The sequence below is a fragment of the Onychostoma macrolepis genome, chromosome 15 (genome assembly GCF_012432095.1).
Source record: "Onychostoma macrolepis isolate SWU-2019 chromosome 15, ASM1243209v1, whole genome shotgun sequence".
NCBI classification, from domain to species: Eukaryota; Metazoa; Chordata; class Actinopteri; order Cypriniformes; family Cyprinidae; genus Onychostoma; species Onychostoma macrolepis.
In genome coordinates this window covers 5,429,356-5,447,034 of record NC_081169.1, presented here as the reverse complement: position 1 = coordinate 5,447,034, position 17,679 = coordinate 5,429,356, and the positions used below count along the sequence as shown (strand labels likewise).

At 38.3% G+C, this 17,679-nt stretch overlaps 1 protein-coding gene across 1 annotated transcript; it reads left to right on the top strand.

The window, feature by feature from the left end:
* Positions 1-14,151: 14,151 nt before the first annotated feature.
* Positions 14,152-15,141, top strand: or60a1 (odorant receptor, family 60, subfamily A, member 1). The gene has a single exon (XM_058745501.1). The coding sequence runs from the start codon at positions 14,152-14,154 to the stop codon at positions 15,139-15,141; it is 990 nt and encodes a 329-aa protein (XP_058601484.1).
* The last annotated feature ends 2,538 nt before the right edge of the window (positions 15,142-17,679 follow it).

The following is a 17,679-nucleotide window of genomic DNA, read 5'->3' as shown; positions in this document are numbered from 1 at the left end:
CAAGTTTCATTCAATATATTCAATATTCCATTCAATATATTCAAGTTTCATTTCATATATTCAAGTTTCATTCCATATATTTATACTTTCATTCAATATATTCAAGTTTCATTCAATATATTCAAGTTTCATTCCATATATTACTCTCATTCAATATATTCAAGTTTCATTCCATATATTCATTCTTCCATTCAATATATTCAAGTTTCATTCAATATATTCAATCTTCCATTCAATATATTCAAGTTTCATTCCATATATTCAAGTTTCATTCCATATATTCAAGTTTCATTCCATATATTTATACTTTCATTCAATATATTCAAGTTTCATTCCATATATTACTCTCATTCAATATATTCAAGTTTCATTCAATATATTCAATATTCCATTCAATATATTCAAGTTTCATTTCATATATTCAAGTTTCATTCCATATATTTATACTTTCATTCAATATATTCAAGTTTCATTCAATATATTCAAGTTTCATTCCATATATTACTCTCATTCAATATATTCAATATTCCATTCAATATATTCAAGTTTCATTTCATATATTCAAGTTTCATTCCATATATTTATACTTTCATTCAATATATTCAAGTTTCATTCAATATATTCAAGTTTCATTCCATATATTACTCTCATTCAATATATTCAAGTTTTATTCAATATATTCAATCTTCCATTCAATATATTCAAGTTTCATTCCATATATTCAAGTTTCATTCCATATATTTATACTTTCATTCAATATATTCAAGTTTCATTACATATATTACTCTCATTCAATATATTCAAGTTTCATTCAATATATTCAATATTCCATTCAATATATTCAAGTTTCATTTCATATATTCAAGTTTCATTCCATATATTTATACTTTCATTCAATATATTCAAGTTTCATTCAATATATTCAAGTTTCATTCCATATATTACTCTCATTCAATATATTCAAGTTTCATTCAATATATTCAATATTCCATTCAATATATTCAAGTTTCATTTCATATATTCAAGTTTCATTCCATATATTTATACTTTCATTCAATATATTCAAGTTTTATTCAATATATTCAATCTTCCATTCAATATATTCAAGTTTCATTCCATATATTCAAGTTTCATTCAATATATTCAAGTTTCATTCCATATATTCAATCTTCCATTCAATATATTCAAGTTGCATTCAATATATTCAAGTTTCATTCCATATATTCAATCTTCCATTCAATATATTCAAGTTTCATTCAATATATTTAAGTTTCATTCCATATATTCAAGTTTCATTCCATATATTTATACTTTCATTCAATATATTAAAGTTTCATTACATATATTCAAGTTTCATTCCATATATTTATACTTTCATTCAATATATTCAAGTTTCATTCAATATATTCAAGTTTCATTCCATATATTCAAGTTTCATTCCATATATGTCATGGTTCATGGGTCTGGGTGCTCATTCTGTGTGTGTGTGTGTGTGTGTGTGTGTGTGGCTCTGCTCGTTGTGCTTGTCAGCGTTGCCTAGTTACCGTGCACCTGACGAGGTAATCAGAGCAGTACAGGTGTTGCTCGTCTGCACTGCCTATATCTGGCTGGCGTGTTTGTGGGGTATTGTTGGATCGTTGTTGTTCATGTCCTGTCTCGCTCTCTGTCAGTCCTTCTAGTTCCCGAGTTTTCTTCGCCTGGTTGCTGTTCCTTTCCCCCTGGAAAGTGTGGACTATTGGAGCGTTTGCACTGCCTGAGCTGGAGATTCTGCTTCACCGGATTATCAGCACTTCCTCTGTGGCTGTATTATTGGAGTTGTCTAATAAAGACTTATTATTGACTCGCAATTGGATCTTGAGTTTCTGTACCGTGACAGAACGATCCAACCCTTTATGGATCCAGCGAGTACGACAGATTTAAGAGACTTTTTGTCTCACAGTAATTCACGCATGGATCGCCAGGAGGAACAGATGGCAGCCTCTAATCGCGCAGTTCAAGTCCTGGTCTCTCAGGTCTCGGAACTGACCACCCAGCTACAGCGTCTCCAGACTGATTCTGTTCAGCTACCCACTGTGTCTAGTCCACCTGCGTCTTCTATCTCGAATCAGGCTGTTCATTTCAACGAACCCCACCTTCCGCCTCCAGCCTTTTACTCTGGTGAGCCTCAGCAATGCCGTTCTTTCCTTGCCAAATGTTCTCTATACATCTCCCTCCAACCATCGTCGTTTCCTACTGAGGAATCGAAAGTAGCGTTTGTCATAACGCTGCTCTCTGGACGGGCGGCTCTTTGGGGAACTACAGTTTGGGAGCAGAGACTTCCCTGTTGTACTTCGTTTCATTCATTCTCGGAAGAGATCAAGAAGGTTTTTGATCGGGCAGTTTCGGGCAGGGAGGCGGCTCGTTTTCTGGCGGAGTTAAGGCAGGGAAATCGGAGCGTCACTGATTACTCCATTGAATTCCGCACCCTGGCGGCGGAGTGCCGTTGGAACTTAGAGGCACAGTGGGATATGTTTTTACATGGACTGGCTGAATATATCAAGGATGAGATCTATTTACTGGAGTTACCCACATCGCTGGATGGCTTAATTAGTCTGGCTATTCGAGTGGATACCAGATTGCAGCAGAGAGATCAGCGAGCGCGCCAAGCTACGGCAGCCAATCTGTTGAACCACCTTCCTGTCACCTCCTGCGACACGGACGTCGTCTTCGCCGACCCAGAACCCATGCAGATGGGCAGATCCCGCCTTTCCCTGGAGGAGAAGCGGAGGAGGCGAAATGAGGGGCTCTGCCTATATTGCGGAGCGCCTGGGCACATCGCTGCGCAGTGTCCCGTAAAAGCCAGAACCCGTCAGTAGGTAAGGGGTTACTGACGGGTGGGATCACATTGATTAAATCCTCTCTTGCTGCTACCCTTCTTTCAGTCAAGTTGCAGTGGTCCTCAGCCACCTATGACTGTCAGGCTTTAATTGACTCTGGTGCTGAGGGTAATTTTTTTGACTCTGACCTGGCTCTTAGACTTAAACTTCCTGTGGTTGCTCTCTCTCAGCCTATTGCTGTCCATGCTCTCAGTGGTCTATCTCTTCCTTCCATCACTCACACTACAGGTCCAGTAAGACTCATCACTTCTGGCAATCACACTGAGATAATTAATTTTCTTTTAACTGACACTCCTGTTACTCCAGTAGTTCTTGGGCATCCCTGGCTTGTGCTTCATAACCCTCATATTAATTGGAGTCAGAATTCTGTTCTTTCTTGGAGTGAGAGTTGTCATGCTGTTTGTTTGTTGTCTGCCTGTCCCTCTGTGTCCTGTTCTCTGTTTCAGGAGGAGCACGCGGACCTGTCAAACGTGCCCAGTGAGTACCTCGATCTGAAGGGAGTGTTCAGTAAGTCTCGGGCTGCTTCTCTACCTCCGCATCGTCCCTATGACTGTGCTATAGATTTATTACCAGGTACGTCTCCGCCTAAGGGCAAACTTTATTCACTCTCTGGTCCGGAGAGGGAGGCCATGGAGAAATACATTTCTGATTCTCTGGCAGCCAAGATCATTCGCCCTTCTTCGCCGGCGGGGGCGGGGTTTTTTTTCGTGAAGAAGAAAGACGGGTCTCTTCGTCCCTGTATCGACTATCGAGGGCTGAACAACATCACGGTGAAGAATACATATCCTTTGCCGTTGATGTCTTCTGCCTTTGAGCGTCTGCAGGGGGCTTCCTTTTTCACGAAACTGGACCTCCGTAACGCTTATCATTTGGTTCGCATAAGGGAGGGGGATGAATGGAAGACTGCTTTTAATACCCCCAGGGGGCACTTTGAATATCGCGTTCTTCCTTTTGGGCTTTCCAATGCTCCCGCAGTCTTCCAGGCACTCGTTAATGATGTGTTGAGAGATATGCTAGATCAGTTCATTTATGTCTACCTGGATGACATATTGATATTTTCTCATTCTCTCCAGGAACATGTTCAGCACGTCAGGCGGGTGCTTCAGAGGCTGTTAGAGAATGGTCTTTATGTCAAGGCGGAGAAATGCGCTTTTCATGCACAGTCTGTTCCTTTCTTGGGTTACATTGTGTCGGTCGAGGGGATGCGCATGGATCCGGACAAGATTCAGGCTGTGGTAGATTGGCCAACTCCAGATTCCCGCAAGGCCCTGCAGAGGTTTCTGGGCTTTGCCAATTTTTACCGGCGTTTTATTCGCAACTTCAGCCAACTAGCCGCTCCTTTGACTGCCTTAACCTCCACCCAGACTCCGTTCAGGTGGTCCTGCGCAGCAGAGGCTGCGTTGCCAAACTGAAAAGTCGCCGCTTCGCTCCCATCCTCATCGCCCCTGATCCTTCCCGGCAGTTTGTGGTGGAGGTTGACGCGTCAGAGGTGGGGTTGGTGCCATCCTATCCCAGCGTTCTTCCTCGGACGACAAGGTGCATCCTTGCGCGTATTTTTCTCACCGTTTGTCTTCCGCTGAACGTAACTATGATATTGGTAATAGAGAGCTGCTGGCGGTCAAGCTTGCCTTGGAGGAATGGCGTCATTGGTTAGAAGGTTCGGGGGTTCCTTTTATCGTCTGGACTGATCATAAGAATCTTGAGTACATCAAGTCCGCCAAAAGATTGAACTCTAGGCAGGCCCGGTGGGCTTTATTTTTCGGTCATTTCGATTTCTCTATTTCTTATCGGCCGGGCTCCAAAAACATCAAGCCCGATGCATTGTCCCGTATTTTTGACTATTCGGAGCACCCGTCTTCCGAGCCCATTGTGCTGCAGAAGATTGTTTCTGTAGTCACATGGGACATCGAATCGAGGGTCCGCACGGCTTCTCAAGGGGTAACGCCTCCGCCCGGATGCCCACCAGGTTGTTTGTTTGTGCCAGAGACGTTACGGTCCGATGTCATTCGATGGGGTCATTGTTCCAAGGTGGCTTGCCATCCTGGGGTGAGTCGTACTATGTTTCTTGTTAAACAGCGGTTCTGGTGGCCGTCTATGGCTCGCGACATACGGTGTTTTGTTTTGGCTTGCTCTGTTTGTGCCATTTCTAAGACTTCCAATCGACCCCCCGCTGGACTCCTTCAGCCGCTGTCAGTTCCTTCGAGACCCTGGTCCCACATTTCATTAGATTTCGTTACAGGTCTCCCGCCCTCTGATGAAAACACGGTAGTTTTGACTGTGGTGGACCGGTTTTCGAAGACTACTCATTTTATTGCTCTGCCTAAATTACCTTCTGCCAGAGAGACGGCGGTTGCTGTCATTGACCACGTTTTCGCATTCATGGCCTCCCGACAGGCGTGGTCTCTGACAGGGGCCTCAGTTTGTCTCTAAATTTTGGAGAGAGTTTTGTCATTTGTTGGGGCGACTGTTAGTCTTTCTTCTGGGTTTCATCCCCAGAGTAATGGTCAGACAGAGAGCCAACCAAGATCTAGAACGTATGTTACGATGTTTGGTCTCCCAGAATCCGTCCTCTTGGAGCCAGCAGCTCTCATGGGTTGAGTACGCACATAACTCATTACCAGTGTCTGCCACGGGCCTATCTCCGTTTGAGTGTAGTTTAGGGTACCAGCCACCTATTTTTCCCAGTCTGGAATCCGGTTGCGGTTCCCTCTGCCCACGCATTTGTCCAGAGGTGTCGTCACACCTGGAGCAGGGCCAGACAGACCCTCCTCCAGGTGGGGGCACGCACCAAGGCCAAGGCTGATCGCCACCGGTTAAGGCCTCCCGTCTATGTCGTCGGTCAAAAAGTGTGGCTTTCATCTAAGAACATTCCTCTCCGCACTGCTTGTAATAAACTTGCTCCTAAATTCATTGGCCCGTTTACTGTCACCAAGATCATTAGTCCGGTGGCAGTCCGTCTTAAACTTCCTCCGGCGTACAGGAGGATTCATCCCGTTTTTCATGTTTCCAAATTAAAGCCCGTTTTTCATGCTACCATTAATCCGCAAACCCCGGTTCCTCCACCGCCGCGACTCGTAGATGGGGAACCTGTTTATTCGGTAAATCGTATTCTGGACTCTAGGCGGAGGGGACGTGGATTCCAGTACTTGGTGGACTGGGAGGGTTACGGTCCTGAGGAGAGGAGTTGGGTGCCTGCTAGAGACATATTGGATCATTCCCTTATCGATGATTACAATCGTCAGGTAAGTTCCTCTGGGAGCGCCAGGAGGCGCTCTTAGAGGAAGGGGTACTGTCATGGTTCATGGGTCTGTGTGCTCATTCTGTGTGTGTGTGTGTGTGTGTGGCTCTGCTCGTTGTGCTTGTCAGCGTTGCCTAGTTACCGTGCACCTGAGAAGGTAATCAGAGCAGTACAGGTGTTGCTCGTCTGCACTGCCTATATCTGGCTGGCGTGTTTGTGGGGTATTGTTGGATCGTTGTTGTTCATGTCCTGTCTCGCTCTCTGTCAGTCCTTCTAGTTCCCGAGTTTTCTTCGCCTGGTTGCTGTTCCTTTCCCCCTGGAAAGTGTGGACTATTGGAGCGTTTGCACTGCCTGAGCTGGAGATTCTGCTTCACCGGATTATCAGCACTTCCTCTGTGGCTGTATTATTGGAGTTGTCTAATAAAGACTTATTATTGACTCGCAATTGGATCTTGAGTTTCTGTACCGTGACAATATATTCAATATTCCATTCAATATATTCAAGTTTCATTTCATATATTCAAGTTTCATTCCATATAGTTAAACTTTCATTCAATATATTCAAGTTTTATTCAATATATTCAAGTTTCATTCCATATATATATATATATATATATACACATACTGTGCAGGGATAAAAAAAGTATCCCATGTCCACGGTTAAATATACTGCTGGATCTTTAATGTTGTGGGCCTGTTTTTCTGCCAGAGGTCTTGAACATCTTGTTCAGATGCATGGCATCATGGATTCTATGAAATACCAACAGATAATAAATCAAAATCTAACTGCCTCTGTTAGAAATCGTATAATGGGCAGTGTTTGGATCTTCCACCAGGACAATAATCCAAAACAAACATCAAAATAAACACAAAAATGGGTCACTGAGCACAAAGTTAATCTTTTACCATGGCAAAAGTCCTAATAGACTTTTCACTAATTTCCTCCATGTCTGCAGTTATCTTTCACTAGTTGCATTCACTCGTCTCCCAAAGTCATGTTGAATGTTGAATTATTACACAAGTACTTTACTACAAGTACTTTGTTTGTATTGTTATATATATTTTTTCTATTAATGCAATGATTCAACATGAAATTTGAGTTATTTGACTTCAAGAGAAGAAAAATAATTAATAAGTTGCTTTTAGAAAGTGATCTATCTTTGAATTCAATCATCAGTGTGTTGTTTCGTGATTATTAATGATCTATTCCAGTTTCATTGATTTTCATGAAAACCTTGAGAAACTGTTTATTGGGTTGTTATTATTCTTTCGTATTTGTGGTAATATGTTCAAGTCACACACAGACTTCAACATTCAGCACACAAATCACAACAATGGTAACAATTCAATATCATTTATTTTTATTAATTGTAACAATAACCATTCTATTTGCTCTTTTTGTTGTGCTACTACTGACACAAGACAGTAAATAAAATTGGAAAATAACAACAACTGTAAAACAAAGCAATTGCATAATTTATTCATGCCGCAATGCACTCGGGGAGTCAGTAATTCTGAGTAGTGATGTTCCTCAGATCACAGATTCAATTAAGTTAACAAAACTTAAATGGCTTAAGTAAATTGAACTCAAAATAAGGAATACTTTTAATATATTAGTAGAGATTTAAATGACACTTAAAACAATAAAGTTAAGATTACTTAATTGAATTGAGGTAACGAGTTTACACAATTAAGTACTCTCCAAAAATTAGTTTTTACTGTGGACGTGGACCTTGCTGTCTTTGGCTTCTCACAACACACCTCAGCCTTCCCCAGATAATCGTGCAGTGTGAAAACAATGGTGATCCGATGACTGAAAATCGTGCAGTGTGAACTCGGCATTACTCTGTGTATAATCATGGCCAAGAGACTTACATTAAAGAACTGGAAGTCATCTTCACCTCCCTCTTTTCGAATTTGGATTATGGACATTATCTCTGTCATACAAACGGAAAGACTAAGATTTCTGAGGTCTAACGCCATCGGAAAGTTTTACATTGTCTGGGGATAATTTCTTGAATATTTAGACAAACTAGCTGCCCAACCAATATCTAATGTTTCCTATTAGGGTTGATTTGTACGTTACCTTCGGGCATTCCGGATGATTGACTGTTTTGCAGCTCTTTACTATGGAACTTCTAATTACTGAACCTGTATTTACTATTATTATTATTATTATTATTATCTGTATTTTTTATTTTTATTTTCATAAAATATTTATTTTCATATTTGTGAGTGTGTGTGCAGAACAATGTTGTTTGTTTGTTATGTGTGGTACAGTAGGTGGACAACCAAAATGCCTATTAACTAGGGGTGTGCAGCGGAGCCATTATTTGTATCTGTATTTGTATCTGTGACAATCTCAAAATTATTTGTATTTGTATCTGTATCTGTATTCGGATAGATCCTGAAGTGGGCGTGGCTTAAACCGGAAGTTCGTCAAATGACATGAAAATACCATTACAAATGCAAATCTGTTCGATTTGTAGTTTTCATTTAACAAATATGCCTTGTATAACTAACAAAAGTATTATTTTTTATTAAAATTATAACTTTGTAAATGTCTTCTATTTAAAACCTCTTATTTTCCAGTGAAACTTTGTGTACAAATTTGACAAGAGACAAGCATCCACAATCTTAAATAAGAGCACTAGTAGAAAAAAAGAAGCTGGAAAAAAAAGAAATTGAAATGGAAAGAAAGTGTCCAGTAGCCTTCTCATAGCAGAATGACAATAAAGCTCGCTTTAACTTTAAGTAACTTAGATCATGTTTTGTGGGAGTCTGTGATCATTTACAAGTTTTTTATCAACAGAGGGCAACAAATCATTAGGACCCTCCAAAAGCCTTGATCAAACATAGCTTTTCTACGTCTTGTATAATTAAATGTAATGCCATTCACGAAAAGGGCTAATGTAATGCGTTTTTACAGTTGGATTTCGAAAAGGTTTGAAGTTAGGACCGTTTTTACAATATTTTTGTCGAGTTGATATAACTCCAGACAATACTCTGATTTCTGAGAGATGCGCATAGACCCCAAAGGGCTATTGATTTGCGCTCATTTCATTCATATAGGCTAGTTTACACTCATTCACTTTACACATCCAGGCCCATAGCCAGCTATGAGGTCCAGACCTCCGTAAATGTTTCATGTTCAAAAATAAAATTTGAAAACATATGGAAAATTATTTAAAATCATGTCGCTGAATAACTTCAGTTGGCTGACTCGCAGCAGCTGCGAAACGCAGGAGTGAAGGAGCTTGGCTCAAGTGCAGCCTCCACTCCGCTCCGCCATGTTGTCAGATCTAGTTATTATAAGCGTCGCTGGACTTGTTTTAATACTTAATGTAACAGCGTTAATAAAGTAATTAGGACATTAATAAAGTGGGAAAATGAAGTTTGAGGTTAGAGATTTTGTGTCCTATTTGCAAAATACAAGATTTAAACTTGAATTTTTCAGGAGATTTTTTTTTTTTTTTTTTGTAGCAATATCTGGCAACGCTGATTCGCCGGCACTGACAGGCAGCAATCAAAAAAGGAGCACACGCATAGTTTATTGCTGATATTATCTGTACGAAACTGTCAAATGCTATCAAAGCAGTACTAGCCATTATTATTGCACAAATCTTAACAACCACAGACCTCACTAATGTAGTGCTGTTCCAGCAAACATGTGATTGTGTCTCTTGAATATTTTTTCTGTTATTCGGATAAATCCATTATTCGTTTTGAAGCCATTATCCGTGCCTTTCCGAATAAGGTATTCGCTTCGGGCACATCCCTACTATTAACGCCGCGTAAGTCAGTCGCATGTTAAAGTGTTCACGAAACTACCGCCAGGTGGCGCAATGGGACAGATTGCAAACTGACTAATTATGAAATACGAAAAATAAAACAAAATTATTTTGTTTTGTAACGATGTTCAAATAACGAAATAAAACAACAATAACATTATAATAAAACATTATAACATCCTCAAATTTACAGTGAGGGTTAATTTCAAAACGTGGGATTGTTGTAGACTACAGCCTACGCATCAAATATTTAATAAAGGCTTTTTGCATTGTATGGTTATTCAACAGTAATTATGAAAACCATTCAATTTATAAAATTTCCTTGTGTTGTAATATTATTATTAAGGAGGTTTCATTTCAATCTACATGCTAATGAAAGCTTTTAAACGAAAAATCCTCCTCTTGGCCGTTGGCTGCACGTTCATATTGGAGTCGCAATTTACTCTGACTCACACCAAAAAATAAATAAATAAACTTGAACAAAATAGTCTGTGAGAAATCAAGATTAATGGGCTAAAACAGTGACACTAAAAACGCCTAGAAATACTGCAAAAAGTAGGATATTAACTCAGAATGTTTAGATTACGTTTAAGGAGGTGTGCATTAGCCTATGGCATAAAAAAAAAAATATTGAAAGGGTGGCTTATTGTTGAGTGTTATGGGCTAGCTAGGCCAACACATATTTTAGCACTCACATTAATGTCACAAAGAAAGGCTTGAAACTTACATTTAATAATTATCTGATGTATTTTATCAGGTCACACATACTTATTCGTTATCTGGCCTTTTTTTAACACATTTATTCTAGTATACAGAGCCCATGACACGCCCAAATAAAGCAAACTCTAATCTCCATTATGGTGGCATCATTTTAACCAATAAAACATCAAAATCTGATCCTCTGTAATTCTCAATAACAGCAGGTGTTCATCACTAATGCACAATCATCATTTAATTAGTCACTTAATTATCTAATTAACTTTAATTCTTTGAGGACTTGGGATTTGACTCAAGACTCGTTTGTGTCTTGAAAGGAATGACTTGGTTCCTCCTCTGGTGAAATCAGCTGCTGAGTTCATGGGTGGAATAAACACATGGCAGGACCCCTGGACTTTACACCTCTGTCTGTAATATATCTGCTTGTTTTACACTCTTTGGCCACCAGGTAGTATTGTGAGCAAATGAAGCCTCCAGAAATTAACCCTTTTGTGAACCACTTGGCTGAAAAGCTTAAAGCTTCATGAGGCTTCATTTGCCCATCTCTAGAGACTGGTGTTTCAACCCTGACAGAATAACATGGCGGATATCTAATTTTGCTTAAAATTAAAAATGGACTTTTCAATACCGACCAGATACAATACTGATTTTGGCGGAAACTCAATAAAAAAAAAAGGTGTTTATCGCGTTTTGGAACCAAACATGATTTGAACATGCTTCCTTGCACTGTAATAAACAAGAATTATCTGCATGATGCCACTGTTATTTTTATTACTGCAAAGTGAGATGAATGAAGAGCGCGTCTGTCTTGCGTGCTAAAACACGCAATGGAAAAGGGAATTTGGTTTATCAAGTTAATCCATCTATAGTCGAGTGGTGGATGGTAGACATGATTTCAGCAACACAGGTCCAGACACCAGAAAAAAAAACGTCTATGAACGTGTTTTATATTTTATATTTGGGAAATCTATGGGTTACGGACATGACAAAAAAAGACAGAGGTTTTGGGAGACATTTCTTGGGAGGATTTTGTAGACTTTCTGTGATTTACAATGCACAAACAAGCAACAATATCTGCAGAATGGAGAAGGGTTGAAAATTTTCGTTTTTGTGTTTCAGAGGAAAAGCATTATGGATGTGACATTTCTCCGTTATGGACGTGACCGTTCTTAAAGCAGAATTAATCTGATTAGCCCATATGCAAACTTACAAAATGCTTTAAAAACTTTAACAGAGATGTCTAGAGGGTATTTAGGGCTGCCCCCGCGTGATATTTTTACTAGTATTCGGATTTTTATATTTTTCTAGTATTTCTAGTATTTTGTATTCAGGTGCAGCCATAAATGACTGACTATGCCATTATTCAACTAATTGCACGTTTATATTAAATGAACTCTAATCCATAATGAGCCTTAATATATTCCGCGCTCAAGCACACGCATTAAGTTTGCCACAAAGCAAAGCAGAAGTATAATAATTATGAAAAAGGAGACATTTTAATTATTTATTAATAAACTGTTTTCTTGTCCGCTGCAAAATGAAATTCACGGTGCTGGCTTTCATCTCCACAGTAGATTGGATGTGCCTGTAGAGATAAATGTAACCTTCACAGATTATATAATCAGGAGTATTTGCTTTCATTTTGAATTTGGTTTGTGTAAAAGTAGACATTTCAAGCTTTCTGTAGATATATTTCTCATGTATGTGAGGCACCCCAATTATAAATTATTTCATTATCAGGAAAAAAATTCAAGTGATAGCTCGGGCGCCTCCCTGTCATGCATGCACATTAATCATTTTCTGCACAAACACGAATAGTAGGCTATAGAGCACATTTATTTCAGGTAACAGTATGGGATCCGCATTAAAATAAATCTGCACAAGTCTACATCCGAGACAGATGCAGTTATTACCTGTAAATTGAAGGCTATTTGATGTTTTACGATGCCGCTCCAATTCGTTGATCATTAGTTGTTCTTGATCAAGATTAAACGGATGTATGACTCTCATAAACCTGCTTTAATAAATCGCTTTTGCATTAAATAATAAAAATACAAAGCATGTTAAGTTAAATATTATTGTACAAATAATTATAAAATGCTATAGATTGCGAATAGGTTACTTTATATTGCAGTTACACATTTTGCGTGTCTCAGCATCATGCGCCGTGTAAATCTTGCACTCTGAAATTTGATTAATTATGATACACTCCTGCATTTAAATGTAGCTGCAATGTTTTTTTTTTTTTTTTTTTGTTTTACTCAAAATAGCTATATGAAAGCGAGTAAAGAAGGCTCCCTTTAAAATCACTGAAGTTGTCAGTTAATTAAGCTCTTTTTTTCATCGTGTGCACTGTGAACTTGAGTTTAGAGGACGTTATATTAATCCGTCCCTTCTTTTCAGTTTCAATGATTTAGCTAAATTGTGACGCGAACTTATACAGTGCCTCACATTTTGCTAAAATACAGGAAATAATTCATAAAACACATAACAATGTTCTCTCTCAAAATAAAGGACAGGTAACGAATAGCCAAGCAAAGTAAGTGCGTGACAAAAATGTATGCTGTTTTATTAAAGGAATTTTAAAATATAAACTAAAAATATACTTGTGACAAATATTAAGTAATGTGAGAATATTGACATTTTGCAAATAAATCCATGTTTAGCCTATAGCCTAGCCTACTGAAATAGGCTACCACTTTTAATGCTACAATGCAACGTAAACCACCATTTCTTTAGGATAATATAACACATGATTATTATATGAATAATACCGTACACATGTTAAATGTTTCAAATCTAAAATATGGTGTAATACTGTATAGCTTAGAGTAAATATAAGCACAGGCTCACAGGCTTGACATTTATCCTGCTTGAATTCATTCTAAGAAACGCACATAACTTCATCAGTACTAAATTTGCATCTGTGAATATTAAATATTTTAACTACAGTGTTTTTCTTTCATTTTCCGCCGACTGCAGCCGCCAAATGAAACACATCGGCTAGGCAAATCTGACGGCTATTTGCAAAAATGTGTTTTGATGCGTTTGCTTGATAACTTGTGGTTAAAGCGTCACTCAGTGGTCAAAGGCTGCAAATGCACTTTGCAGACGTGGCGGCAGCGGTGGCTACGGTGGTAAAAAGCACACTCTGGTTTGCCACCTACCGTACTTTGAAAAATACTAAGCTGTTATGTTGATGTTCCCTCACCCTTGTGGATATTATTACCCCATGTCCTGCATTATCTCGTTTATTTAATAAAACTGCTGCCAAAAGATCAACATTTCATCAATTCACTGCTATTATAGTTTGAAAGTTTGAGATAAAAGGGGGTAGGGCCTATAAAATGAAATCCAGTGGAGGTGGGCCTTGTAGAACAAAGTAATATAAAGCTACTGTAGAGCAGCTCAGATCCTCAGAAGGCAAGGGAATCTAGAAACAGTAGGTAAATGGATATTTCAGAATGTAAATATTATATACTGCATTTATTCTAATGTGAAATGCCTTTGTTTCTCTTCTATAGGAAAAATGATTTTGCAAAGTTTGAACATCACTCTGGTTTTTACCAGTTATGAACCTCCTGGTGCACTTAATTATGGAGTTTTTCTAATATCTCTCGTAGTATATCTTACAACTGTTTTTGCAAATGTAACACTGATGCTGGTGATCTGCTTGGACACATCTCTCCATAAGCCCATGTACATATTTTTATTCAACCTGGCTATTAACGGACTAATCGGATCCTCTGCTGTACTTCCTAAAATAATGGAGAATCTTATTGACGATATGAAAGATATACTGTATACTGACTGTATTCTGCAAGTATTCTTTATTAATGTTTATGGAACATGTGCTTATGCAATACTGACACTTATGGCATATGATAGGTATGTTTCAATTTGCAAGCCTCTACAATATCACAATATCATGACTCCGGCTAAAATTAGACTTCTTCTTTTTATTGTATACTGTGTTCCTATCTGCTCTCTAGCTGTACAGGTGTATCTCACATCAAGGCTGCCAATGTGCAGGTATACAATAAACAAGTTGTTTTGTGACAATTTGGCGGTTGTTAATCTCTCCTGTGTCAAAAATACCTGGGGAGACCTGTATGGCATATGTCTGGTACTCATTTTTGTTGTTCTACCTCTAATCTTTGTCATCTTATCATATGTGCAGATATTATTTGTCTCTTTGAATGCATCAGTAAGTGCCCGGAAAAAGGCTCTAAAAACATGCACACCACACTTGATTACTTTTATAAATTTTTCACTGGCCTCTCTATTTTCTGTGATATACAATCGATTTAATATCAGTCTTTCAAAAGAAGTTAATGTGTTTATGTCGATTCATTTTATCCTCATCCCTCCACTTCTACATCCACTTATTTATGGAATTAGAACAAAGGAGATCAGCAATAGCATCACAAAAATATTTCAAAGAAAAATACTTGCTCTTGGTTTTAATTTAAAAACTGAACAAAGGTGTAATGATGCACTGTTTATTTCTACTAAATAAATGGCAAGTTTATATGAACACATTTGAATGTCATATTTTACATTTGTACATTGTTTTCAAGCTTTGGAGAGGGACTCTGAAATTATATGTGTGTATCTGATGTTTACACGCACACACACACACACACACACACACACATATATATATATATATATATATATATATGGTACAACAGGGCTAAAGGCACACCTTAAGAAAAAATGTGTTTTTCACTGCACCTAAAATTTATATTGAATATTAATGGAGCAACAGATTTTGTGTGAAAATAAATAATACAAGTTGTTTATTTTGTTTAAAAATCGTATTAATGTATGAGGTGGCAAGCGGGATAAAAGGCTCACCAGCATAGGGTAAAAGGCACATAGTATTGATACAAATACTTAAGAAAAAATAATGTGTTTTTTTTTATGTGTGTCTAAGTTAATACTTGTTCAAAACAATCACTTTAGCAAAGTTTGTACTCTTTTCTGCTTATCTTAAAAAATTAAATATTTAGTTTTTGTTCAACAAATATATGCCATTAATTATGTTCATATAAAAATATATATATTTTAAAATACATAAGAAAAAAAATCATTTTAAAAAGTAAAGATTCTAAAAGCATTGAAGGAGATCCCACAATAAATTTATATAGATTTACAGTAGTAACAGCACATGATATTTTATTATATGGCATGATTAATATCATGCTTTTAAATATGATGGTTTCATTCTAAACATGGTGATTATCTCTAATATGGACATCCAACATAATATATCATATTAGTTATCATATTAGTATCATAGAAGTTGCGTTTGGTCTCGTATTCTATTGCGTACCTTGTCAGTGGCCTTGCGCTTGCTTAGCCCTTTGTTGTGAGAAACAGTAAAGTGTGTTCAAGCGCTAGCAAAAGACAGTGTAAGGCCCCAATCACACCAAACACGTTTTTTAGTTCTGAAAACACAAGGCACACCGCACTGCCTTTTTTGGTGACTGTTAAAAAAGAACAGAGTGCTGTGGGTTTTTTTTATGTTGCTAGGCAACCACCAAATCTGTTGTCCTGTCAGTCTAATAAAAGGATTATAGCGTGAGCACTCTAAAATCTTTTTTTTGTTGTTGTTGTTAAGTAAACTGTCATATTAACAAAACCCTTAAAAAATACAGCTCCGGGTAAAAACCCGCAACAGACACCACACGTTTCTCATCCATTATTGCAGTCTCCGGACTTTCTAAACAACGGTAAACTTTCGTCACCACAACAGAAGGCCTGCCTCTCCGTTCATTCGACTGGACAGTGGAAAAAAAACTAGAGGACGTGGGGCGCTTTTCTGCTCAGAGTTTCTTTTTTTTTTCAACTTCAGGCACCCAGAGCGTTCCTGCAAAAACGCGAGACAAAGCGGTGATATCATCCAGCTAGTCCAAGAAAACGCTGGACCTCTTTGATATTCCGCGACACAGGGTAAGATCTGATGGCCTCAACTTTGGATGAGTCTGCTGTGATGCCTTTGATGCTACTTGCCAGTAGCCACTGTTGTGGTCAATGACTGAAAAGATGGCTGCTCCAGACAGAGATTCAAGGATCTCAGTGATGTTAGGAAGTGGGTAAGCATCATTCTCTGTGATGGTATTGAGCTTACTGCTTGTTTGGCTGGGGACATGCGGTACGGCCGCTGTTTGATGGACACTTGATGCTGTGTGTAAATAGTGTGTTGACTACTTAATTTCTAGCAATTATCGTTGATTTGGTTGCACAGATACTATTTAAACTAAACTGAGCTAGACATTGACATCTCTGAATTCAATAATGAAATGCCTTTAACTGAAAATTGAGAAAATTGAGTGTTTAATCTTATCATTATACAATACTGACACTCTGTCCTCCAATTTGATACTGTTAAGTGCTTTGACACAATCTGTATTGTTAAAAGCGCTATATAAATAAAGATGAATTGACTTGACTTGTTGCAGAACATCAGTACAACCTGGTTGAAGGGTGCACACCTGAGTGTTGGACTCCAGGATTCTCCTCAGTCTGTTTTTTTCAGCAGGAGGTAAGTGTGCTTCACTTACAGCACTGTCAATTAAACATTGTGCATCTGTACTGACAAGTGGTGATAATCGGCATACAGGTTGTGGTGGGGGAATAGAACTTAACAGTGAAAGGCTTTGGTTAAGAATATTTGCATGTTGACCTGTCTTTTCACGTTGAGGGCTGACATCAGGTACACTTGCATTGCCAGGTTGAAATGGATGATCTTCTTGTGGGGTGGACTTAAATTAATATTTACTGTCCATTACGTTGATTTGTAGGTCACCGAAGAAGATGAAATCCAGTCCCAGAACTACAGCATTGCCGAGTGCTTTAAGGGAAAGGACAGCAACTGGTAAAGTGAAAGTTTTGTTGTGAATGTGGAATGTGGATAGCCATCCTAAAGGCACCTCTGCTTCACCATTAGCCAAATACAGTGGACCGAGAGACCAAGGTTGGAGGTTCTCTTGTGGAAAGAGATTTTCCCACAAACTCTCATGGATCATGGTGTAGCTGGCCCCTGTGTCCA